Source organism: Notolepis coatsorum (assembly GCF_963971535.1).
Source record: "Notolepis coatsorum genome assembly, chromosome: 8".
Lineage (NCBI taxonomy): Eukaryota > Metazoa > Chordata > Actinopteri > Aulopiformes > Paralepididae > Notolepis > Notolepis coatsorum.
The window spans coordinates 48678633-48698995 of record NC_140172.1 but is presented as its reverse complement, the minus strand read 5'-3'; the positions used below and the strand labels follow the sequence as shown (position 1 = coordinate 48698995).

At 48.4% G+C, this 20363-nt stretch overlaps 1 protein-coding gene across 1 annotated transcript in view; it reads right to left on the bottom strand.

Annotated features, from left to right (window-relative positions):
* Positions 1 to 17809, bottom strand: part of dclk1a (doublecortin-like kinase 1a) — a gene marked incomplete at its 5' end in the record, with an annotated part of 155785 nt that extends 137976 nt beyond the window's left edge. The window contains 2 exon segments of the mRNA XM_084319654.1: positions 4406 to 4755; positions 17449 to 17809. Of these exon segments, the coding sequence (XP_084175780.1) occupies positions 4406 to 4755; positions 17449 to 17809 (711 nt within the window).
* Between the last annotated feature and the right edge of the window lie 2554 nt (positions 17810 to 20363).

Genomic DNA, 20363 nt, shown 5'->3' with positions numbered 1-20363 from the left:
GGGAGAATCAACACAATAAAGATGAATGTATTGCCGAAATTTCTATATGTATTTCAGAGTCTTCCAGTCTTTCTGACCAAGACATTCTTCTCCAAGATAAACAACCAGATATCTTCCTTTATCTGGAACAAAAAACCGCCCCGGATCAAAAGATCTATGCTGCAGAGACCCCGCGTAATGGGTGGGATGGCGCTTCCAAACTTTATTTACTACTACTGGGCAGCAAACATAAGATCGTTATTATACTGGGTAAAGGGGGAGGACACAGCCCCCTGGTGGACAGTACTGGAGAGAGCGTCGGTTAAATCCACCTCCCTATCTGCCTTGTTATGTGCTAGGCTCCCGTTCACACAGCCCATATCTAGCTTTACCTTGAACCCAGTTGTCATCCACTCGATAAAAGTGTGGAACCAATTTAGAAGAACCTTCTCCCTCAGGGAACTATCACTGGCTGCTCCGATCACATGTTTGTCCCATCAACGATGGATAAGGCCTTCGACAGTTGGGAGTGGAGTGATTACGTTGTCTGACCTCTATATGGACGGCAACTTTGCCTCCTTTGAACAGCTAGTACAGAAATACAAGATCCCTAGGTCACACTAGGTCTATAGATACTTGCCACTCCGGAGCTTCGTAACTTCGAACTCGGACTGCTACCCAGTGTGCCCTCCTGCCTCCCTTTTAGACTCGATCTTGAACTGTAAACTGATCCAGAAACAGGCTATAAGCAGAATTTATGAACTACTTAATAGAAGCAACTCGACACCTTTAGACCTCCTCAGGGGCAGATGGGAGACTGACTTAGGTGAACCAATCACAGAGGTCACATGGGACAAGATAATACAGGGGATTTTCTCCTCTTCCATTTGCCTTAAACATGCGGTTATCCAATTTAAAATTGTACACCGACTGCATTGGTCTAAAGACAGGCTCTCTAAGATATATCCCGACATCAGGCCATGTGAGCGGCGCGGCGCGTGAGTGGCGCGGGGAGCGGAGCGGGCGGTTTTGACGTGAGCGAGGAGTGGGTTTTAAAATGGGTCGGCGCGACGTCCGGAGCGAGAGTTCTCCTCCGCTCCAATCCACTCCAGGCCGCTCACAGTGGTTTAACACTGATGTAATATACATGTAGTACAATGCCAAAGCAACAGATGGCAATGTACAAACATGAAGGCCATTTTCAACCAATGAGAAGGGTGAACCTGTGATATCCTGTTCAGGCTTTGTCACTCACATCCTGTTAGAAAAAGTTTTGACACCATTGTTGTTGTTGTTAGCTTACATGCTAACGTTAATGGCAGCAACCATAGCAGTGTGGCTAGGCTAGCTATCATCGCTTAATAGAGCTAGTGAATGGATAAACAACGTTATTTAACATTGCAGAATGGGTACAATTATAATGCGGCTCAATACAAACAATTGTTAAGGGGCCCAGGGGGTGTAGACTGTTGTAGTTTGAGCTAATTTACACCATGCTTCAAAAAAGAAAAAAATCTGCCGAGCGATTCAAGGTGAGCGAGCGGAGAGCGGAGAGCGACTTGGGGGCGGGGTCAACATGATCGATTAGCGGAGCGGACCAAGCTTTAAAGAGCGAAGAGCGGATTTCTCGCCCGCGCCGATCCGCTCACGTGGCCTGCCCGACATAGACCTCTATGCCAGTGGTTCCCAAAGTCGGGGTCGCGACCCAAAGGTGGGCCGCGAGCAGCCACGGGTGGGCCGCGAGATGATTTAAAAAAAATAAATAAAAAATAATTTTTTTTTTTTTTTTTTGTCAGGTCACTGAACTTAGAAGCAGGCCAGGACAGTGTTTCTAGTTGTATTCTAAAATTATATTCTATTGTATTCTAAAATGTGACTATATGGTTTTATATTAACTTAATAAATAAACAAAAACGAAAAATCTACTTATTTCAACGAACATTTCAAACTAAATAACAGATTATGCACATAAAACGCTGAAAACAACCGAAGTAACAATAGTATTTTAATGAGGCTATTATTATTATCATTATTATTTTGCAACAAGTTAGCCCTCTCATAAATAGCACATATAAATGAATAACTAACTTGAACTAACTTAATAGGATTGAAGTGATATTTGGCTTAAAAAATCGGTCGCCTGGCAAAAAAAAAAAAAAAAAAAGCCAGACGATGTGCATTGGGCCGCGGCTCTCTGACGCCTTATTTTCTGGGCCCCGGCCTGAAAAGTTTGGGAACCCCTGCTCTATGCGACCGCTGCAGACAGGCTCCAGCCACTCTGCTCCACACGTTCTGGACGTGCCCAAAGTTGCACACCTACTGGCAGACCATCTTTGACACCTTCTCTAAGATATTTGGAAAGCAAGTGGAGCCATCACCATATATTGCATTATTCGGAGTGGCCCCGGCGGACATCCACTTTAGATGGTGGGAGACTAGAATGCTGGCCTTCTGTTCACTTCTGGCCAGAAGGCTGATACTGTTCAAATGGAAGGACCCAGGTTCACCTGTCTACGGCCACTGGATGAGAGAGGTCATGTATCATATTAAACTGGAGAAGATCAGGTATACTATCAGAGGTTGTACCGAAAAATTCCACAATATTTGGGATCCTTTCCTAACTTTCTTTGAGGGTATGGAAGCGGATAATGTGACAGAGGCGATCTGACTGGCCTTCCTGGTCTCTCAGCTTGTTATTATTATAATTTTTTTCTATTATGTTCTTACTTTTCTTCTTCTCTATCTGCAGAATGCAAGAGATATGTGACTGCTGTCGGGTGATTTAAAAGCTAAAAGGAAAAACAATGATTAATAAATTATCTAAGATATTGTAGAATGATTTTGTCTGGTATAGGGGTGGGGGGAGGGAGGGAGGGAGGGAGGGAGGGAGGGAGGGAGGGAGGGAGGGAGGGAGGGAGGGAGGGCCTTATTTTTTTTCCTTTTCTTTTGGCCCATGTGGGACCGCCTGTTAAAACAAAACTTTCAAATAAAAAAACCTTGTTAAAAAAAAACTCCACAGCTTTCAGTGACTAGCACCCATTGTGACATTTTCAGACACCAATATTAAATTCTCAAAATTCTAATCTTTCATGTGATCGTACACCTGAGAGGGATTATTATACGTAACTAGACCATGTACAAGCTGTACTTCTGGAACTAAATATTCCCACCAGAAAGACAACTGCCCAAAACACCAAGGCCCTACAGCCCCTGTACCTCCTGTACATACACCTGTTTCCAGTCCACTCTCTCCCTGCATTTCTTCTAGATGTACTAGATCTCTATTTGTGCGGGGCAAATAATTGTCTAGGCCCTATACAACACAATCTGTTTGAACGTGACAGTATCGTTTTGTTTCAGTGACTTTAAAAGTGGTTCACTCTCACTATGTAACTTGGCACCTTAAGATAAACTTGGCGCGACATAAGAGAAAGAGAGAGAGACAGAAACATAGACAGAGAGAGAGAGAGAGAGAGTGTGTGTGTGTGTGTGTGTGTGTGTGTGTGTGTGTGTGTGTGTGTGTGTGTGTGTGTGTGTGTGTGTGTGTGTGTGTGTGTGTGTGTGTGTGTGTGTGTGTGTGTGTGTGTGTGTGTGTGTGTGTGTGTGTGTGTGTGTGTATGTGTGTGTGTGTGTGTGTGTGTGTTGTTTAGCTCTATGTTGTTTAGACCTGATGGACATGTATGTTTTAGAATGTGTTCTTTTCATAGTGTCCCTGTCCCTGGCAGAGGTGGGTGGGGCAGTTATTTCTGCACTCAGGGACTCTGCTCTGGCAAATATCGCTGCTGCGTGGGTGAAAACCCAGGCTCCATTCATGCATTTAATCACCTATACCTTCACTTGGGTTCCCTCTGTCTCTCTCTCTCTCTCTCTCTAATTATCACTAGCTGGCTGACTGGCTATATACCTATGATGTTCAGTAAAAAGAAAACTGTAAGAGAAAAGTGAGCATTTTTAACTTTTTTGGTCTTTCCGTCATTCTTTCTCTTGTACCAACACCAAAGCAACATCCTACGTTAAAATCAGGTCTGAGATCTGCTACATCGCACATCAGCCCCCTTCTGTCTCCATGTCACTCACTGACCTACACAATAAAGCAGAAATGCCCTAAAAATATAGCATGGAATCCAAATCCTTCTTTTCCAGACAAAGATATGGCATAATCAAACCAGCAACATGGTGGGCACACCTGAGCTGTACAGCAAACACCAAAACACGTAAACTAAAAACAGTAGCTCCTTTAAATAGTATTAGACAACAAACCACTCTGGACCAATATCTTGAAAACAAATGACAAATTAGCAATTGCTCTGTGCTGCCATAGAAAGAAACCCCAGTCAAAGTGCAGCATAGGGTGCAATGAAACAGCTCGTATTGTGAGCTTATAACCAGTGAATGACCCAGGACAACCATTCAAAGAGTGACTTACCAGTTTTCCCTCCATAGTATAGATCTTCTTAACCACTCCAGAGTCCAGTTTGATGGCTTCGGTGATGTCGGTCAGGACCTGCTCGTAGGAGTGGGCCGTCTTCTTGTTCAGCAGGATCCTCACGGCTTTGCGGGGCTTCACGCCACTCCGCACCACCGTCACCAGCTTGGGACGGACGAAGTCCTTGTTCTCGCGACTCTCCGGCGGCCCGACTTTGGAGCTGCCCAGAGACAAGGGAGCCCTGGAAGCCGTGGCCGAGGCCTTGACGTTGACCGACCAGTTGGGGTGGATGTTTTTGTTATAGTCCAACTTCTTGTAAGCCTCGATGGAGCTGCACACGTAGCTCTCGCCTGAGGGAGGAGAACAGAAGAGGAGGGAGGGGAACAGAAGAGGAGGGAGGAAAAAGACGGGGAAATGTATTGAGACTAATTTATATTGTTTTACGAAGAGACTAAACTGTAGAGATCCCAATGAGCCCAGGGAATAAATGGGTGGCTGCATTTCTACAACGCTTTTTAGCACTAGTGCTACTCAGAGCGATTTACAATGGAATCACAGCATACATTTTTCAGTACGGATGGCCCCAGTGGGAAAAGGAACCCCTAACCCTGGCAGTGAACGTGCCATGCTATAGAGAGCACTAAGCACTCTACCCACTGAACTCGGGAAGAGGCGAGGTACACAGAGTAGCTTGCGTGGAGGGAGAAAGTACCGTATAGGCACAGAGAGAGAAGAGGAGGGAAGGTTGAGTCATAAAATGGATTTATTAGAGTCATAGTTGTTAATAGCCTTGAGTGTCTTTTCAGTCTGGTTTTGACTAGAGACTGTGTAGTATGAAGAACCCATTAGACAGATGAACTAGGCTAACTACTCCGTTCTAGTTGCAACATCAGCAACTGGAACAAGTTTAGTAGGATGCCAACCCGATTTGGGATTACTGAAATCAAACCGTTATCTAGACAACACAAGTATAAATTACTTGTGTTCCCGGCATGTCACTTATCATAAGGTAATGGTGGGCTTATCCTTATACTGTATGTTACAAAGTAAAAGGGAACAGAAACAGAAGGAGAGAGGGGGTATATATCGTATAACCGTGCCGCCCGCCATAGATATGTCCATCTTCGTCAACACTGAGTCAACTAAGGGAGATGATCATCCATGTGCTTGGAGTGATCATTCTTACAGAGATCACCACATAGGCCAGTGCAGTTCTCAAAGTGGGATTCTGGGTCCTTGAGGGGGTTCCAGGGAGTTTAATATCACAAAATAATATATTCACTAGAAGTTAGTACAGTGAATGAATGTATAAGAATGACAATTCTGCCGCAACAGTGGCTCAGGAGGTAGAGCGGTCGCCTGGTATTTAGAAGGTTCCCGGTTTGATTCCGGCTCCTCCCGGCAGTGTGTCGTAGTGTCCTTGAGCAAGACACTTAACCCCTAACTGCTCCCGATGAGCAGGTTGGCACCTTGCATGGTTGCCTCCACCGTCTGTGTGTGAATAGGTGAATGTGAGGCATAAATTGTAAAGAGCTTTGTATAAAAGCGCTATATAAATGCTGTCCATTTACCATTCTGATCATAGGTTTCACGCTCTCCACTGTTACGGAGTTCTGGACTAAATCATATCTATAGCAACCAAACTCTTCTCTGAGGAGGGTCCCTGGGACAGAATCTTATCAAATGGGATCCATGGTCTGTTACTTATCAATGTGGGACTCCTTGACGTGAAAAGGTTTGAGGACCACTGCTACAGTATAGGCTATACCTGGCCTGTGTGACTGAGCCTTTTTCAAACCATCCATGTCCATCTCCAACATGTTGTAATTTGTATACGTCCTATTTTTAGGTTTTGGGGGGGGACGGGGGGGGGGGGGGACGGGGGGGGCGGGGACATCAGGAAATGTGGATGCTTTCTTGGTTAGGGTGCATGGTGTTATGGTTAGGTCCAGGTTTAGGGAGTGGTCAGGGAAGGTTAGATTAAAATATGTCACATCATGCTGATGTATTACCAGGTACAGAAACGTCAATGGATGATTAAAATATGATTCCCTTCGTGGATATTGGTTCTCAAAATAGGATTAGACATCAAATAGTGTCTTCCTTCATTTGAAGTCTAATCTCATTTGGAGAACCTATAGATTATAATAACCTTAATTGTCAACTGATGGCTCCCTTATGGTGAGGATAAATGGGGTCTATTGTGAAAACAGGAACTAGTACTATTTGGTATCTGTTTTCTGACACTAAGTAGGGGGAGATCACAGGAAGGCTCACAAAGCCAAACCGGTTGATTTCATGTCACACAACAATGGCTGTCCTTAATTGGACAAGTGAGCAAAGAGAGAGGGTGTGGTATGTATAGCCTATTCCTAAATTACGTACTGTAGGCTATCCAATACTATCATGTTTGAATGAATGAATGAATGAATGAATGAGTGAATGAATGAATGAATGAATGAATGAATGAATTAATGAATTAATTAATGAATGAATGAATGAAAACTTTATTTAACAGATTGCAGAATGGGTACAATACAGTACGGCTCAATACACACAATTGTTAAGGGGATCATGCAGACCAGAGAAAGACGTTTGTCTTGTTTACATCAGGGTCCCCCATTTTCAATTCATATAGTGACATTTTATTTATTTATTTTTGTATTATCTTTTTCCCCCTCCTTTTTCCGATTTTTCTCCCATCCCACTGTTAGTCGTTGTGCCAATTCCCAACCCCCTTCCTGGTTGTTGCGCACCCCCCCCTGTACTGTTGGTCCGGGAGGCCGGAGACTGTCACATGTTTTCCTCCGACACACGTGCAGCCAGCCGGCAGCCAGCCTGGCAGCACAGATTCTCACCGGGAGAGTGTAACGTGTGGAAGGTCGCACTACCTCTCTCCAGATCCTACCCTCGCTGTGCAGGCACCCCGACCGAACTGTAGGGGTCGCTGTCCACAACGCCCAGGACCCACCCACGGCTTCCCTCCCCCTAACTCAGCCAAACGAGTTAGTATAGCTGTTGTGAAGGGCCAGATTAAACCGAATATATATATTTATTTATATATATATATTTAATTGTATTTGTATATTCTCTAATATTCCCTGATATCCCTTGTATATTCCTTGTACAATATGCATTGAATATCCATTCTAGCCTACTGAACATCCCATAATAGTCTCCATTCTACTATTGGTCGAGACCTTGGTGCCAGGCTGCCATACCCCCCAGACCCAGTTCAAACGTACCGCTCAACATGTACGAACAAGTCCTAGTTCCGCGTAGGAATCTGGCTACCGCACCACTAATGGGACTATTTGTTCATAGTGCGTATATATACTGCGCTACTAAAGTAGGACTTCCTTTTCAGTCCAGTTTCTTACCCTCCAATAGAGTCACAGACGTAAAGCCTCCCCGCGACGCCACGTGTGGGAGTAAGGCCAAGTTCGGCTTACCATCGGTATTGAGACATCGTGTATATTAATATTTGAATAGTCATATTTGGCACTATATCGTCGAGTTGGACGTAGTCTATTAAGCTAATAATAGTCTGTTAATATATAGTGCTTCGTGCGGTGAGAATACTACCGTAGTCAGTACCCCATCGTTTCGGGCAGAAAACTGGCTGCTTATCCAGGGTGGTTGACCCCACGTGAAGCTGCACCCGAGGAGCCCCAGAGCCGACGAGCGAGTGGACCTGTATACCGGATTATTCTACCGACGACAGCCCGCCTTCCCCGGCACGGATTATGCTTTGTATACGTTGATTATTCCATGGATAAAGACCCCCGACACTGCCGTGTGTTGGAACCCCCCCCCCTGGAGAGGACGCAAGGTGAGGAGACGCTCTGCAAGACGAGGTCGCTTCACGTCTCTCCTCCGTGGACCGGAGGACGCCGGCCCACAAAGAGTCCACCTGCTTTCATCTGTGGTCCAAGGATCGCCGGCGCATTGAACGGCACTACAGTGGGTTCACCTGGGATACCCTTGGCCGGATGAGGCAGCCGGATTCTACCCCCCCCCCCCCTTCCTACTCCTGTCGGCTTACAAGCGACCGGATTAACCCCCCCCTAGTGTATCCAGTCTATAATCATTAAAGTATCATTGCTGTTATTCCTTAAACTATTCCAGGTCGTATATGTACCACCTGCGCCTTCAGAGATTGGACATTCTCTATTGATATACCGACGAATACTCTTGCCATAAAAGTGCATCCTAATTCCCATTCATAAATGTGATTGATTTGATTAAGTGCTTGCTCTACACACCATCGCTGTGTAGAAATAAAGACCTATTTCTAATTCGTACATTTGTGTTGGATCCGTTTCATCTACGTGACAGTGTTCATCATAATATATTTATGCCAAGTACTGGGTGGCCGAATATTAAGTACAAAGGTAGTGGTAGTAAGTATCATATCTAGTAATACAGTCAGGGAATTGTACCCCTCAGTTACAATTGGTCCTTCGAACCGGATGGTAATCAGTGTAATATTAATATAGTGTTATTAATATTGAAATGGCCTATGATGAACACTCCACGAAACGATCCTCCTAACCAACGCCCGCAGCGCGAACGACGGCTCCCTCAGTACTTAGAGGCTTACGCTGTCAGTCAACAACCTAGTCTTCTACTAACAGTAAACGCGGTAAAACTAGAAAGTAAAAGTATGTCTAACCCCAACGCCCAGACTACCCCGACCATAGAGGCCCCTACGGGTTCTAATGTAACTGACCAAGTTCACGGTGGGGACCAGTGGGAACCAGACATGACTTCACACCCCGCCAGTACTGAAGAAGTAGTCCCCGATGAGTCCCGGGAGGAATACAACGCTACCGAGACAGAACTCGGCACGGAAGAAGACGGGGAGAGCACCGTGGAGATAGAGCTCCAAGGCTCCGCAAGGAGTACCCCGAGGGAAGGCTCCCCTATACAACCGCCTTCTCCCAGCGAGGCAGAGAGGACCCTACAGCAGGCCTTCCTCATCAGCCTGAACGCCGCTGCTGAACGCGACCGACTGCAGATCCAGCAGCGGAGCGAAGAAGAGCATATACGTCTAGAAATAAGACGCATTCAGAGGGAAGAGAATGTGGCCCGAGACCGAGCAGACAGCCAGCGAGCAGCTGCTGGTGCTCTACGGGACGCAGAGCGCGACAGACAGCAAGCGCAACTAATAGAACAGCTGATCAGACGGACAACACCCTCTCCCTCCGCCAGAGGCTCCAGGAACTCGTCTAGACACACCTCCAGGGCGGCATCCCCTAGCCGAGTAAACAACCCTGAACTTGACCAACAGACGAGGTCTATACCCCCCACAGACCACCTCCCCCCACCGGTCCAAGCGAGACCTAGCAACCGGGAAGGAGCAGCATATCCTGTGGAGAGGCTAAACCAGAGACTACAAGCACTGGATGACCTAACTGAAGACGAAGAGGAAGAGGAGGAGAACCACGCCCGATGACAGCACAGTACTCTACCGGACCAGGAGGTCCGGTACAGCCCAGGCTATACTCCCGCGGAGCTGCGCTACAGACCCCCGACTCTATACCCGGGTGAGCACGACGCACGACCCGCACCGAGGAACAGCACCTGGACAAGCGGGCCATGGTACACTGCCGGTACTAGCCCATACCAAGGAGCGGGAGGAGACTCGCCTAGGAGGCCTCTCCCCCAACGCTCGCCGATGTATCCACAGTCAGCGTCATACATTGGCACGCCTATGGTACCCGACTTCACCCAAGAGAACCGGGCCCAGTATACAGAACTCTGCATGTGTCTGGAGACCATGTTGGTGGATGTATTGGATGAACGCCACAAATACGCCATCCTACTGAAGCACTTAAAGGTACCCCGCGCACATAATATAGCGCTCGCCTACGCGACCTCCACCACCCCATACACAGCAGCGCTGGTAGCATTGGACCAGAGGTATGGGCGCATATGGGATTACGTGATCCAGGAGATCCGACACATCGACCGCTTACCCCCAGCAATAGACAATCGAGCACTGGACGACCTGTCCATCAGAGTGCAGTCCCTGGTAGGGATGTTGGGAGCGCAGAGAGAGAAGGGGAGGCATGAACTTTACGCCAACTCAAATGTGGAAAGGATCTTGGAGAAGCTGCCGCCCGCTCGACAGGAGCGTTTTAGGCGACAGAGAGACCACCGAGACCCGAATGGCCCCGAACCGAACCTCCTCGATCTAGCAGACTTCCTGGCGAGAGAAGTCAGCAGCCTACGGCTAGATACATTCGGACGGAGCACCCCTGGCTCCAGAGAAGGAACCAGACGACTAAATGATGGAAGAAGATCGGTGACTGTGATGCACCAATCGGAGTCAGTACCGAGCAGCAGGAGCCACAGTACCCCCTCCAGAACGGAGAAGTGGAAGATAGTGTGCCCCTACTGTGAGAAAGAACACTGGCTAGCGCAATGTGACTCCTTCCCCAAGCTGAACGCGGAGGAAGCAAGTCAATGGATAAAGTCCAACAAGCGCTGTTTTCGCTGTGCGCGCTCACACATGGCAGCCGAATGCCGCTTAAAGAAAAGGTGCACCAAGTGCGATGGAGCCCATCTGGACATACTTCACGACAGTAACAGACGGCGCCCTTCACCCGCACCATCCAGCAGCAAAGCGAGCGTCATGTACATCGATCCCGCCAGCAGCAGTGGAGCCCGAGTACTCCTAAAAGTAGTGCGTGTGACACTAAGCTACCAGAATAAAGTCCTGGACACTTACGCCGTCCTCGATGACGGGTCAGAGAAGACCCTGCTGCTCGCCTCCGCTGCGGCCCAGCTAGGGCTGCGGGGAAGCGAAACCCAAATGACAATTCGGACAATAAGACGAGATTTGAAGACGATAAAGGGCGAGAATGTCTCATTCTCTATCGCAGCAAGCGGCCAGCCTGAGCGACGGTACCAGATTACAGACGCTTTCACCAGCCAAGAAATAGGACTGTCGCGGTACACATACCCCGTCGCCAAGCTGATGGAGAAATATGCACATCTGCGCAAGTTACCGATCCCGCTCATAGACAATGCTATGCCGATCCTGTTGATAGGCTCCGACCATGCAGACCTCATTGTCCCGATAGACCGGGTTCATACCGGACCCCGAGGCTGTCCTGCAGCAGTCGAGACCCGTTTGGGATGGACTCTCCAAGGCCCGCTCGCCAAATCTCTCAACCGAAGTACAGCCACTAGATGTCTCCACTCCCGAGTCACAGAGGGAGAAACCGCACTCCTGCAACACGTAGAGCGGCTATGGACCTTGGAACAAATGCCCTTTAAGAACGGAAAGAAAGACATTCACTCTAAAGATGACATTTACGCCATTCACCTCCTCGAGACAGGGACCAAGAGAGTCCCGGTCAACGGCGTGTTGAGATACGCCACGCCACTCCTGCGGCGAGAAGGAATGCCTACTTTCCACGCCAAGACAGACGCCACAGAACGGTACCTGCTGAACACGGAGCGGCGCTTAGCCAAGAACCCCGCCCAAGAGAGTGTATACCGCGCTGAGATTGAGAAGCTCATCACAGCGGGACACGTCACAAAGATGGACATAAAAGAGGCTGACCAGACCACTGAATCGTGGTACGTGCCTCACCACAAGGTCCATCACAACGGTAAAGACCGCATAGTATTTAACTGCAGCTACCAGATCGGATCCCAAAATCTGAATAAAGAGTTACTGCCCGGTCCCACACTCGGCCCCTCCCTACTCGGCGTTCTACTCCGCTTCCGCCAGGAAAAGGTGGCCATCAGCGGGGACATTAAAGGAATGTTCCTGCAGGTGAGATTAGTAGAGGAGGACAAGCCCCTGTTACGGTTCCTATGGAGAGAGAAGCCAGGAGATGAGCACCCAGCCATCTACCAATGGGAAGTCCTCCCCTTCGGAACGACGTGCAGCCCCTGCTGTGCTACATTTGCACTACAGAAACATGTAGCAGAGGACCCAGCAGCGGACGAAGAGGTCCGACACAGCGTAAAGAACAGCTTCTACGTAGACAACTGTCTACAAAGCCTTTCAACCCAGGAAGAAGCCGAGGCTCTCCTGATTAAACTCCGCGCCTCATTGATCAAAGGCGGCTTTGATCTCAGGCAGTGGGCCAGCAGCGATCCGCAAGTACTGCGCAGCCTCTCCTCCGAGGACAAGGCAGCCAGCAGCGAGACCTGGATGGCTACAATCCCGGGAGAAGCCCAGGAGATGACCCTGGGATTGGTGTGGCGATTCAAAACAGATTCGCTTCACTACAGACACAAGCCCCTGACTACGGAGCAGGGAAGGCCGGCGGCGGCGCCGACCACCAGACGGAGTGTGTACACAACACTCGCCCGACAATATGACCCGCTAGGATGTATTCTACCGTACACCACCAGGGCAAAAATGATTGTACGAGCATTGTGGGACAAGGACCAGGGCTGGGACGACCCCATTCCCGCACACCTTGCATCCACCTGGAGAGAGTGGGAGATGGAGCTCCACTCACTCCCAGGCGTTAATATGCGCCGAAGCTACTTCCCACCCACGGTGAGGCCAGAGACATGTAAAATGGACTTACACGTCTTCAGTGACGCCTCAGAGGTCGCATACGGATCAGTAGCCTACTTGCGGGCCCAAGAAAGGGGGGGAGAGATTTACACAGCATTTGTCCTCGCCCGCTCGAGAATAGCCCCACGCAAGCAACAATCTATCCCACGTCTAGAGCTCTGCGCAGCCCTAGCCGGAGCGCACCTAGCCACGCTCATCCAACGTGAGCTCACCATACCGGTGTCTAGAACAATCCTGTGGTCAGATTCCACGACAGTACTCGCCTGGATCCAATCGGACTCATGCAAGTACAAAGTCTTCGTGGGAGTCAGAGTCACCGAGATTCAAGACTTAACCGAAGAGTTAACCGGAGAAACAGAGTGGCGCTACGTTGATACAAAACAGAACCCAGCTGACGTCATCACCCGGGGGATGCCCCTGGATGACCTCACCCGTCGCAATGTCTACAGTGACGGCCCCGCATTCCTAAGACTCCCGGAAGGACAGTGGCCCACGCCTATCCCGAGGGAAGCAAGTCCAGAGGAGGTGGAAAATAAGAAGTCTGTGTTCTGTGGATTGAGCACTGTTATCTCCGCAGACCCCAACACACTCCTGATGGGGCGGCTAGATCCCGCGTTACCCCAGACAATGTACCGGCCTGAAGAAGCGAACGGCCGACGAATGTGGAGGTACAGCCAAGTATTAGCCGACAAGTTCTGGAGCAGTTTCCTACTGCACTACCTACCGTCTCTACAGACCCGCCAGAAGTGGGTAAAGGAGAGAGACAATTTGACAGAAGGAACAGTCGTCATGATTATTGATCAATCACGGCCCAGAGCTATGTGGCCGGCCGGCCGCGTAAGCAGAGTGATCACCGGTGCCGACGGCAAGGTCCGAGCAGCTGAAGTGCTTGTCCAGGGTCGCACTTACACCCGTCCCGTGGCGAGGCTCATAGAACTGCCCCGACTCCCAGACATAATCGATGATGACCATGACCCTATAACCCTATGACTTTGTGAAGTTGACTGACCCCTACAGCAAACCCTTATGTGTAAATAGACAACGCGATTAATCTGTCTCTGTTTAACTGATTAGGTCTGGGACCAATCAGGGGGTGGCTGTTGTGAAGGGCCAGATTAAACCGAATATATATATTTATTTATATATATTTAATTGTATTTGTATATTCTCTAATATTCCCTGATATCCCTTGTATATTCCTTGTACAATATGCATTGAATATCCATTCTAGCCTACTGAACATCCCATAATAGTCTCCATTCTACTATTGGTCGAGACCTTGGTGCCAGGCTGCCATACCCCCCAGACCCAGTTCAAACGTACCGCTCAACATGTACGAACAAGTCCTAGTTCCGCGTAGGAATCTGGCTACCGCACCACTAATGGGACTATTTGTTCATAGTGCGTATATATACTGCGCTACTAAAGTAGGACTTCCTTTTCAGTCCAGTTTCTTACCCTCCAATAGAGTCACAGACGTAAAGCCTCCCCGCGACGCCACGTGTGGGAGTAAGGCCAAGTTCGGCTTACCATCGGTATTGAGACATCGTGTATATTAATATTTGAATAGTCATATTTGGCACTATATCGTCGAGTTGGACGTAGTCTATTAAGCTAATAATAGTCTGTTAATATATAGTGCTTCGTGCGGTGAGAATACTACCGTAGTCAGTACCCCATCGTTTCGGGCAGAAAACTGGCTGCTTATCCAGGGTGGTTGACCCCACGTGAAGCTGCACCCGAGGAGCCCCAGAGCCGACGAGCGAGTGGACCTGTATACCGGATTATTCTACCGACGACAGCCCGCCTTCCCCGGCACGGATTATGCTTTGTATACGTTGATTATTCCATGGATAAAGACCCCCGACACTGCCGTGTGTTGGAACCCCCCCCCCTGGAGAGGACGCAAGGTGAGGAGACGCTCTGCAAGACGAGGTCGCTTCACGTCTCTCCTCCGTGGACCGGAGGACGCCGGCCCACAAAGAGTCCACCTGCTTTCATCTGTGGTCCAAGGATCGCCGGCGCATTGAACGGCACTACAGTGGGTTCACCTGGGATACCCTTGGCCGGATGAGGCAGCCGGATTCTACCCCCCCCCCCTTCCTACTCCTGTCGGCTTACAAGCGACCGGATTAACCCCCCCCTAGTGTATCCAGTCTATAATCATTAAAGTATCATTGCTGTTATTCCTTAAACTATTCCAGGTCGTATATGTACCACCTGCGCCTTCAGAGATTGGACATTCTCTATTGATATACCGACGAATACTCTTGCCATAAAAGTGCATCCTAATTCCCATTCATAAATGTGATTGATTTGATTAAGTGCTTGCTCTACACACCATCGCTGTGTAGAAATAAAGACCTATTTCTAATTCGTACATTTGTGTTGGATCCGTTTCATCTACGTGACAGTGTTCATCATAATATATTTATGCCGAGTACTGGGTGGCCGAATATTAAGTACAAAGGTAGTGGTAGTAAGTATCATATCTAGTAATACAGTCAGGGAATTGTACCCCTCAGTTACAATAGCGATCAGCCCAAGCCAAGGCAATGCTGACTCTCCGGGAGTCGAGACCGCAGCCTCTTACATTGGTGACGAGCACAATCTCCGCTACGCCACCTGACCGCCCATATAGTGACATTTATGACATATATGACATCATGACATTTATGGCATAGGGACATACATGACACACAGGTGTAGACACCTGAATATGTCTAACAATAATTCAATGTGTCTAACGTTAATTCCTTGCATTCTCTGTGTTCGCGATGATGTTATGTAACTTGCTGACCCCTCTTGATCCTCCATATCCTAACATTGACACTTAATAGTGGGACATGATACAGGTATCGCCAGGGGGAGCTGGTGGCGACGTTGGGCAGGGGGACACAGGTGAAGAAGGATGGGCTCAGGGCGCGGCGCCTGCGGCGGAACTTCCTCTTCATCGTTTTCCAGAGAAGGAAGAGGTCGCTTGGAGCTGGAGCTCCAGACAATAAGCATGCGGAATATAAACCCAGTCACGAGGCGGGTTAGTAATGGAATATGCGATAGCTTAGCTTCCAGTTAATGCTAAAGAGACATTGTGAATGAAGAAGCAGACGTGCTACTGCCGAAGAGTGTGGTAGATATTGCACACGTTGCGTTTTAGTTAAAGTATAGGCGACAGGACAGGAGGTCGTCCCGACCTACAGCTTAGTTTCAGTTAGGCCTAGCACCACAGTTTAGCCCGCGTGTCGCCCCACCTCTCCAGCCCAGCAGCGGACGTCACTGCACTGCACGCACCTCCAGGCCCTCCGAGCCGTTGCCCTCCAGCAGTCACCTGCCTAACGTCTACCCAGCCCCGCCTCCTGCTATCACGGGACTTCTCGACGGCCATCTCACCACACGGACGTTCGGTGGTGAGAGCAGGCCTGCCCTTGGTTAAGTACACTCAAGCCAGTTACAGTGAGCGCTCCGAGTGCTGGAACTTTATCGGTAGACATTCTCTTTGTGCGGAGCGGGCCCTTTAAGGGCGAAGAGAAGCAGTACTTTGAACTGACACTGGTAGCAGTGATTAGGGGCGCCCGACATTTATTATTTTGGGGAAGCCGGCTATAGATAGGACTTTTGTTTTAAATGTGGGCCCACTGTCTTTTGGTTGAATGTGGTGTGATGACGTGTGTTCTTTTATAAAATTCCCATTGAGTAGCTCCAGTACCCCTCTCCCTCTTCCTCCCCTCTCTCCCCACCTACGGGGGAATGAACAAGTAGTTAAACCCTTAAAGGGATGGGTTTTATTACTGTGTCTTGACCAGTGTGGGAAGAACTCTAGTCATTGCCGTAGAGTGAGAGCACTATGTGCCCAGCGTGGAAAGAGCTTTGATTCTTGTGCCTTGTGTAAATACATGTCGAAGAGATAAGTCTTTCAGTAAAAGAGAGCTAAATGGGAACACTGTGTGCGTGTCTGTTAATGTGCATTCTGTCTAACCCTTTCCTTTCCGGGTAATGCTCATTATTGTTTAACCCTTTCCCCACCCCCTGCCTATGCATCATTGGGACAGGTCTCTACTCGCCAATCAGGAAGGGTACTGCTTTGGGGAGAAAGTATATCATCCACCATTACTGTCATCAGGTGTGGGAGGGCGCAGGAAGTATTGAGGGAAGTGTGGGTGTGTGGGGAACTACTGCGAATCGCCCTGGAGGGCAAGAAGGACCAGCGCACCACCCCTAGGTTAGTGAATCCTAGGCCCCATCCACTCCCTCTGCTAAACCTCCACTCCAATACTCCTGGCCTACAGTCGGGGACTCAGCCGGACCCAGATCTGCTGCGTTCCCACTACCAGGTGGCAGTGTACATCCACTCCCATAAAGCAGGGATAATCCACCCTGCTACACAGGTATATACTGTTACATTTGTGACATATACGATATGCAAATATAGGTTTTCTGTGAGTGACCAGTAGCCTACAGTACATAATCAACCACTATAACGACGTTGCCGTACCTTCAGCCAGTTGGTCGGTGGTGGTAATCTTTTTGGAGCCGTCGAGGGTGTAGATTGTTCGGACGCCTTGGGGAAGATTGACGTTGTCAGAGAGGGAGCGGGTGAGATCCACCAGCAGCGCATCGATGGTCCGGAACCTGTCTGCTGAGATAGCATAAACTATCCCGTTGAAGTAGCGGTCTCCGTTACGGTAGAAGCGAACTTTCTTGGCCCTCTTTTCTGCGCTCAGGGTTTTCAGGGTGCGGGTCCGGTAGAGGCTGCAGTGGGCGCTGTGCGTGGGACTTGGCACCCCGTTCATCCTCGCACTGGCCCGGCTGTGCCTGTGCGCTTTCTCCCGCTCGTCGAAATGCTCCAGTTCCATCTCGCTGCCTAGTGTTACAAGTACGGCTGTACTATCTGCAGAGAAACAGAGAAGTTAACCTATCAAAATAAAGAAGACAACTAGGGGTCGACAGACCAGAGATTGTAACCAGCCGGTCTCCGTGTGTCCGGTCTCTAAATAACCTCCTAATGAGAGATTACACTGCTCCCTAAGCCCTGCGCTGGACAGTGGGCTACGTGATGACATGCACTGTCTGTCAGACAGAACGTGTATTACAGGCTATGTCACGATTGATTCAGGGGCACAGATGGCTAGCGCAATGATCACGAATCAATAATAACATATTTTCAACTTAAACTCCTATACATTATAATTAACCAAACGCTGCGCACTATTATAGACTACTGACCGCCCGTAGACCCAGCAGATGGACGACATGCACGGGGGCTGTCTCATTTGAAGTTTTCAATAGGCATGGCTGGCAGCCTATAATGCGAATCCAAAATAATAAACTGAACAAATCAAAATTCGGTTAATGGTGTTTATTATTCCCCAATTGGCTATGTTTTACAACATATAGTATATAGTCTTGATACAAAAAAACAGGAACGCATGGATCGCGGTCGCGGACCAAAACAGATTACCTCAAAACAATGAAGCAATTTTCAGAGAATGAGTCAAACAGTCATAATTATCCAAGACTATATAGGCTATTGCTCCCCGCTGATTAATAATCGTATAGGCTAATAAAAAGCACTTTGACAGTTCACTTACCTACGCGTGTTACTAACGCTTCTGTGACGGTAACCTCCAGCCTGGCGGTCACGATGCTTCCCCGTTGATCAGAAATGAGTTCCGCGAGACGCGCTGCGAGACGCGCTGACAGTGAGCGGTGCTGGTGCTTGTTGTCACGGCCGGGCTGCAGAAGCCCCGTGCGTCCCTTTGTTGTCCGGGTGATCTGCTCCGCCAGTATGTTATGATGATGAGAGAGAGCGTGCTGCTGAGGAGGGTGGACTGGGATGGGATGGGCTAGGCAGCAGCTGCTTCCCCTCCCATTCTCTTCTTTCAGGGCCGGACTGGGACAATGCAGGCCGGCGATGGTTATCCAGGCCAGGCCACCTTGCACATGTACACAACAAATAAAATACATGGAACTTGCTGATGATGATGATGATGATGAACATGATTGCAAGCACACACACCGCGCGCGCGCGTGCACACACACACACACACACACACACACACACAATCACACACACCACAGCATTATGCCAGGATCAGACTGATTCAGACAGATTTTACATTATTTTCTTGCGTCTTTTCCTCTAGTGTGTGACAATTCCTGCAATGTTCTTTGACTTTGGACAAAAATGAGAAGTCCAAACCAAACCCCTCTTCACCTTCCCTGGCGAACTTGGAACATGGTGATTGGTCTGTCTCACTGCACCATTCAATCTTACCAACTTAATGCCCTCCTATACAACAATCACACCAGAACTCCAATGGTAATGCTGTTATACTGTAATAAACATTTGATCAGGTAAATAATAAAAATGTGTCCATTTCTTTTGTCTGGCTTAATAATTATGTTATTGTAAATGCACTTCAGTTACACTGGTGCCTCAATGAACAGAACATACACACAGATAACCTATAATAACTCTTTGATACTCACCTCCGAATCTCTCTCTCTCTCTCTGCCAAAGCTTTCGCTCCTCTTGCGTTATTTCCACGGTTTTGATTTGAGTAGGTATGTGACATTGTTTTCTAACTAACTGTAGTCCTGACCACGCCCCCAGAAATGGTCTAAGCAGCCAGATGAGCTGTTTTTGAGCTGGGATTTATAATAGTTATTAACATTTTTAATCATTCAGATTTGGCTGGGTGGTAAATAACACATTGTTCTGTGGTGCGACAAACTCAGAACACATTATTACATTAAAGGTGAAAGTGAAAGTAACTAAAAAATGTGACCATACAACTGAAGACTGAATATACTCAACCAGTTCCTATGTGAAAGCAGGGTTTATTCACTAAAAACACAATGCAGGTGCAGCAGCAGAGAGCTTTGTAGGCTACGATAGAGATCAATTCCAGAGTCTGGTGCTGCAGAACAGTAAGGTGCGTTTGATTTGTATTGCGGTCATGAGTTGAGTTGCGGCATGGAGGCAACGGCCAAAATAAACAAATTCGATCTGCAGACCATATGTGGGGGTTTGCCTGTTAGCTTAAACTTAACATGCTCAATACCACTGCACTTCTGCGTTACATGGAGCTCATGGGAGAGTATTCTTCTTTTTCTTCTTTCGGCTTTTCCCGAGAGTGCAGGGGTAAAATGAATTAATGTTGAATTAGAGCCTTGACGTAAGTGCTTACGGCTGTGGGGGTGCTAGAGACATGATCCTATAGAACCTTTTATACGTCTGAGTCTCCTGAACACGGAGAGACCAACCACAAATCGATCTGCACTTTCTTGGCCAAGCTATACTCACTTTTCCGCACCTACTCCCCAACCGGTGCATGTGCAGCTTCAGCCTCCAGACTCCCTGGTGAAAGATAGTTCAGTAATCAGCCAATCTCATCTCGTCATCTC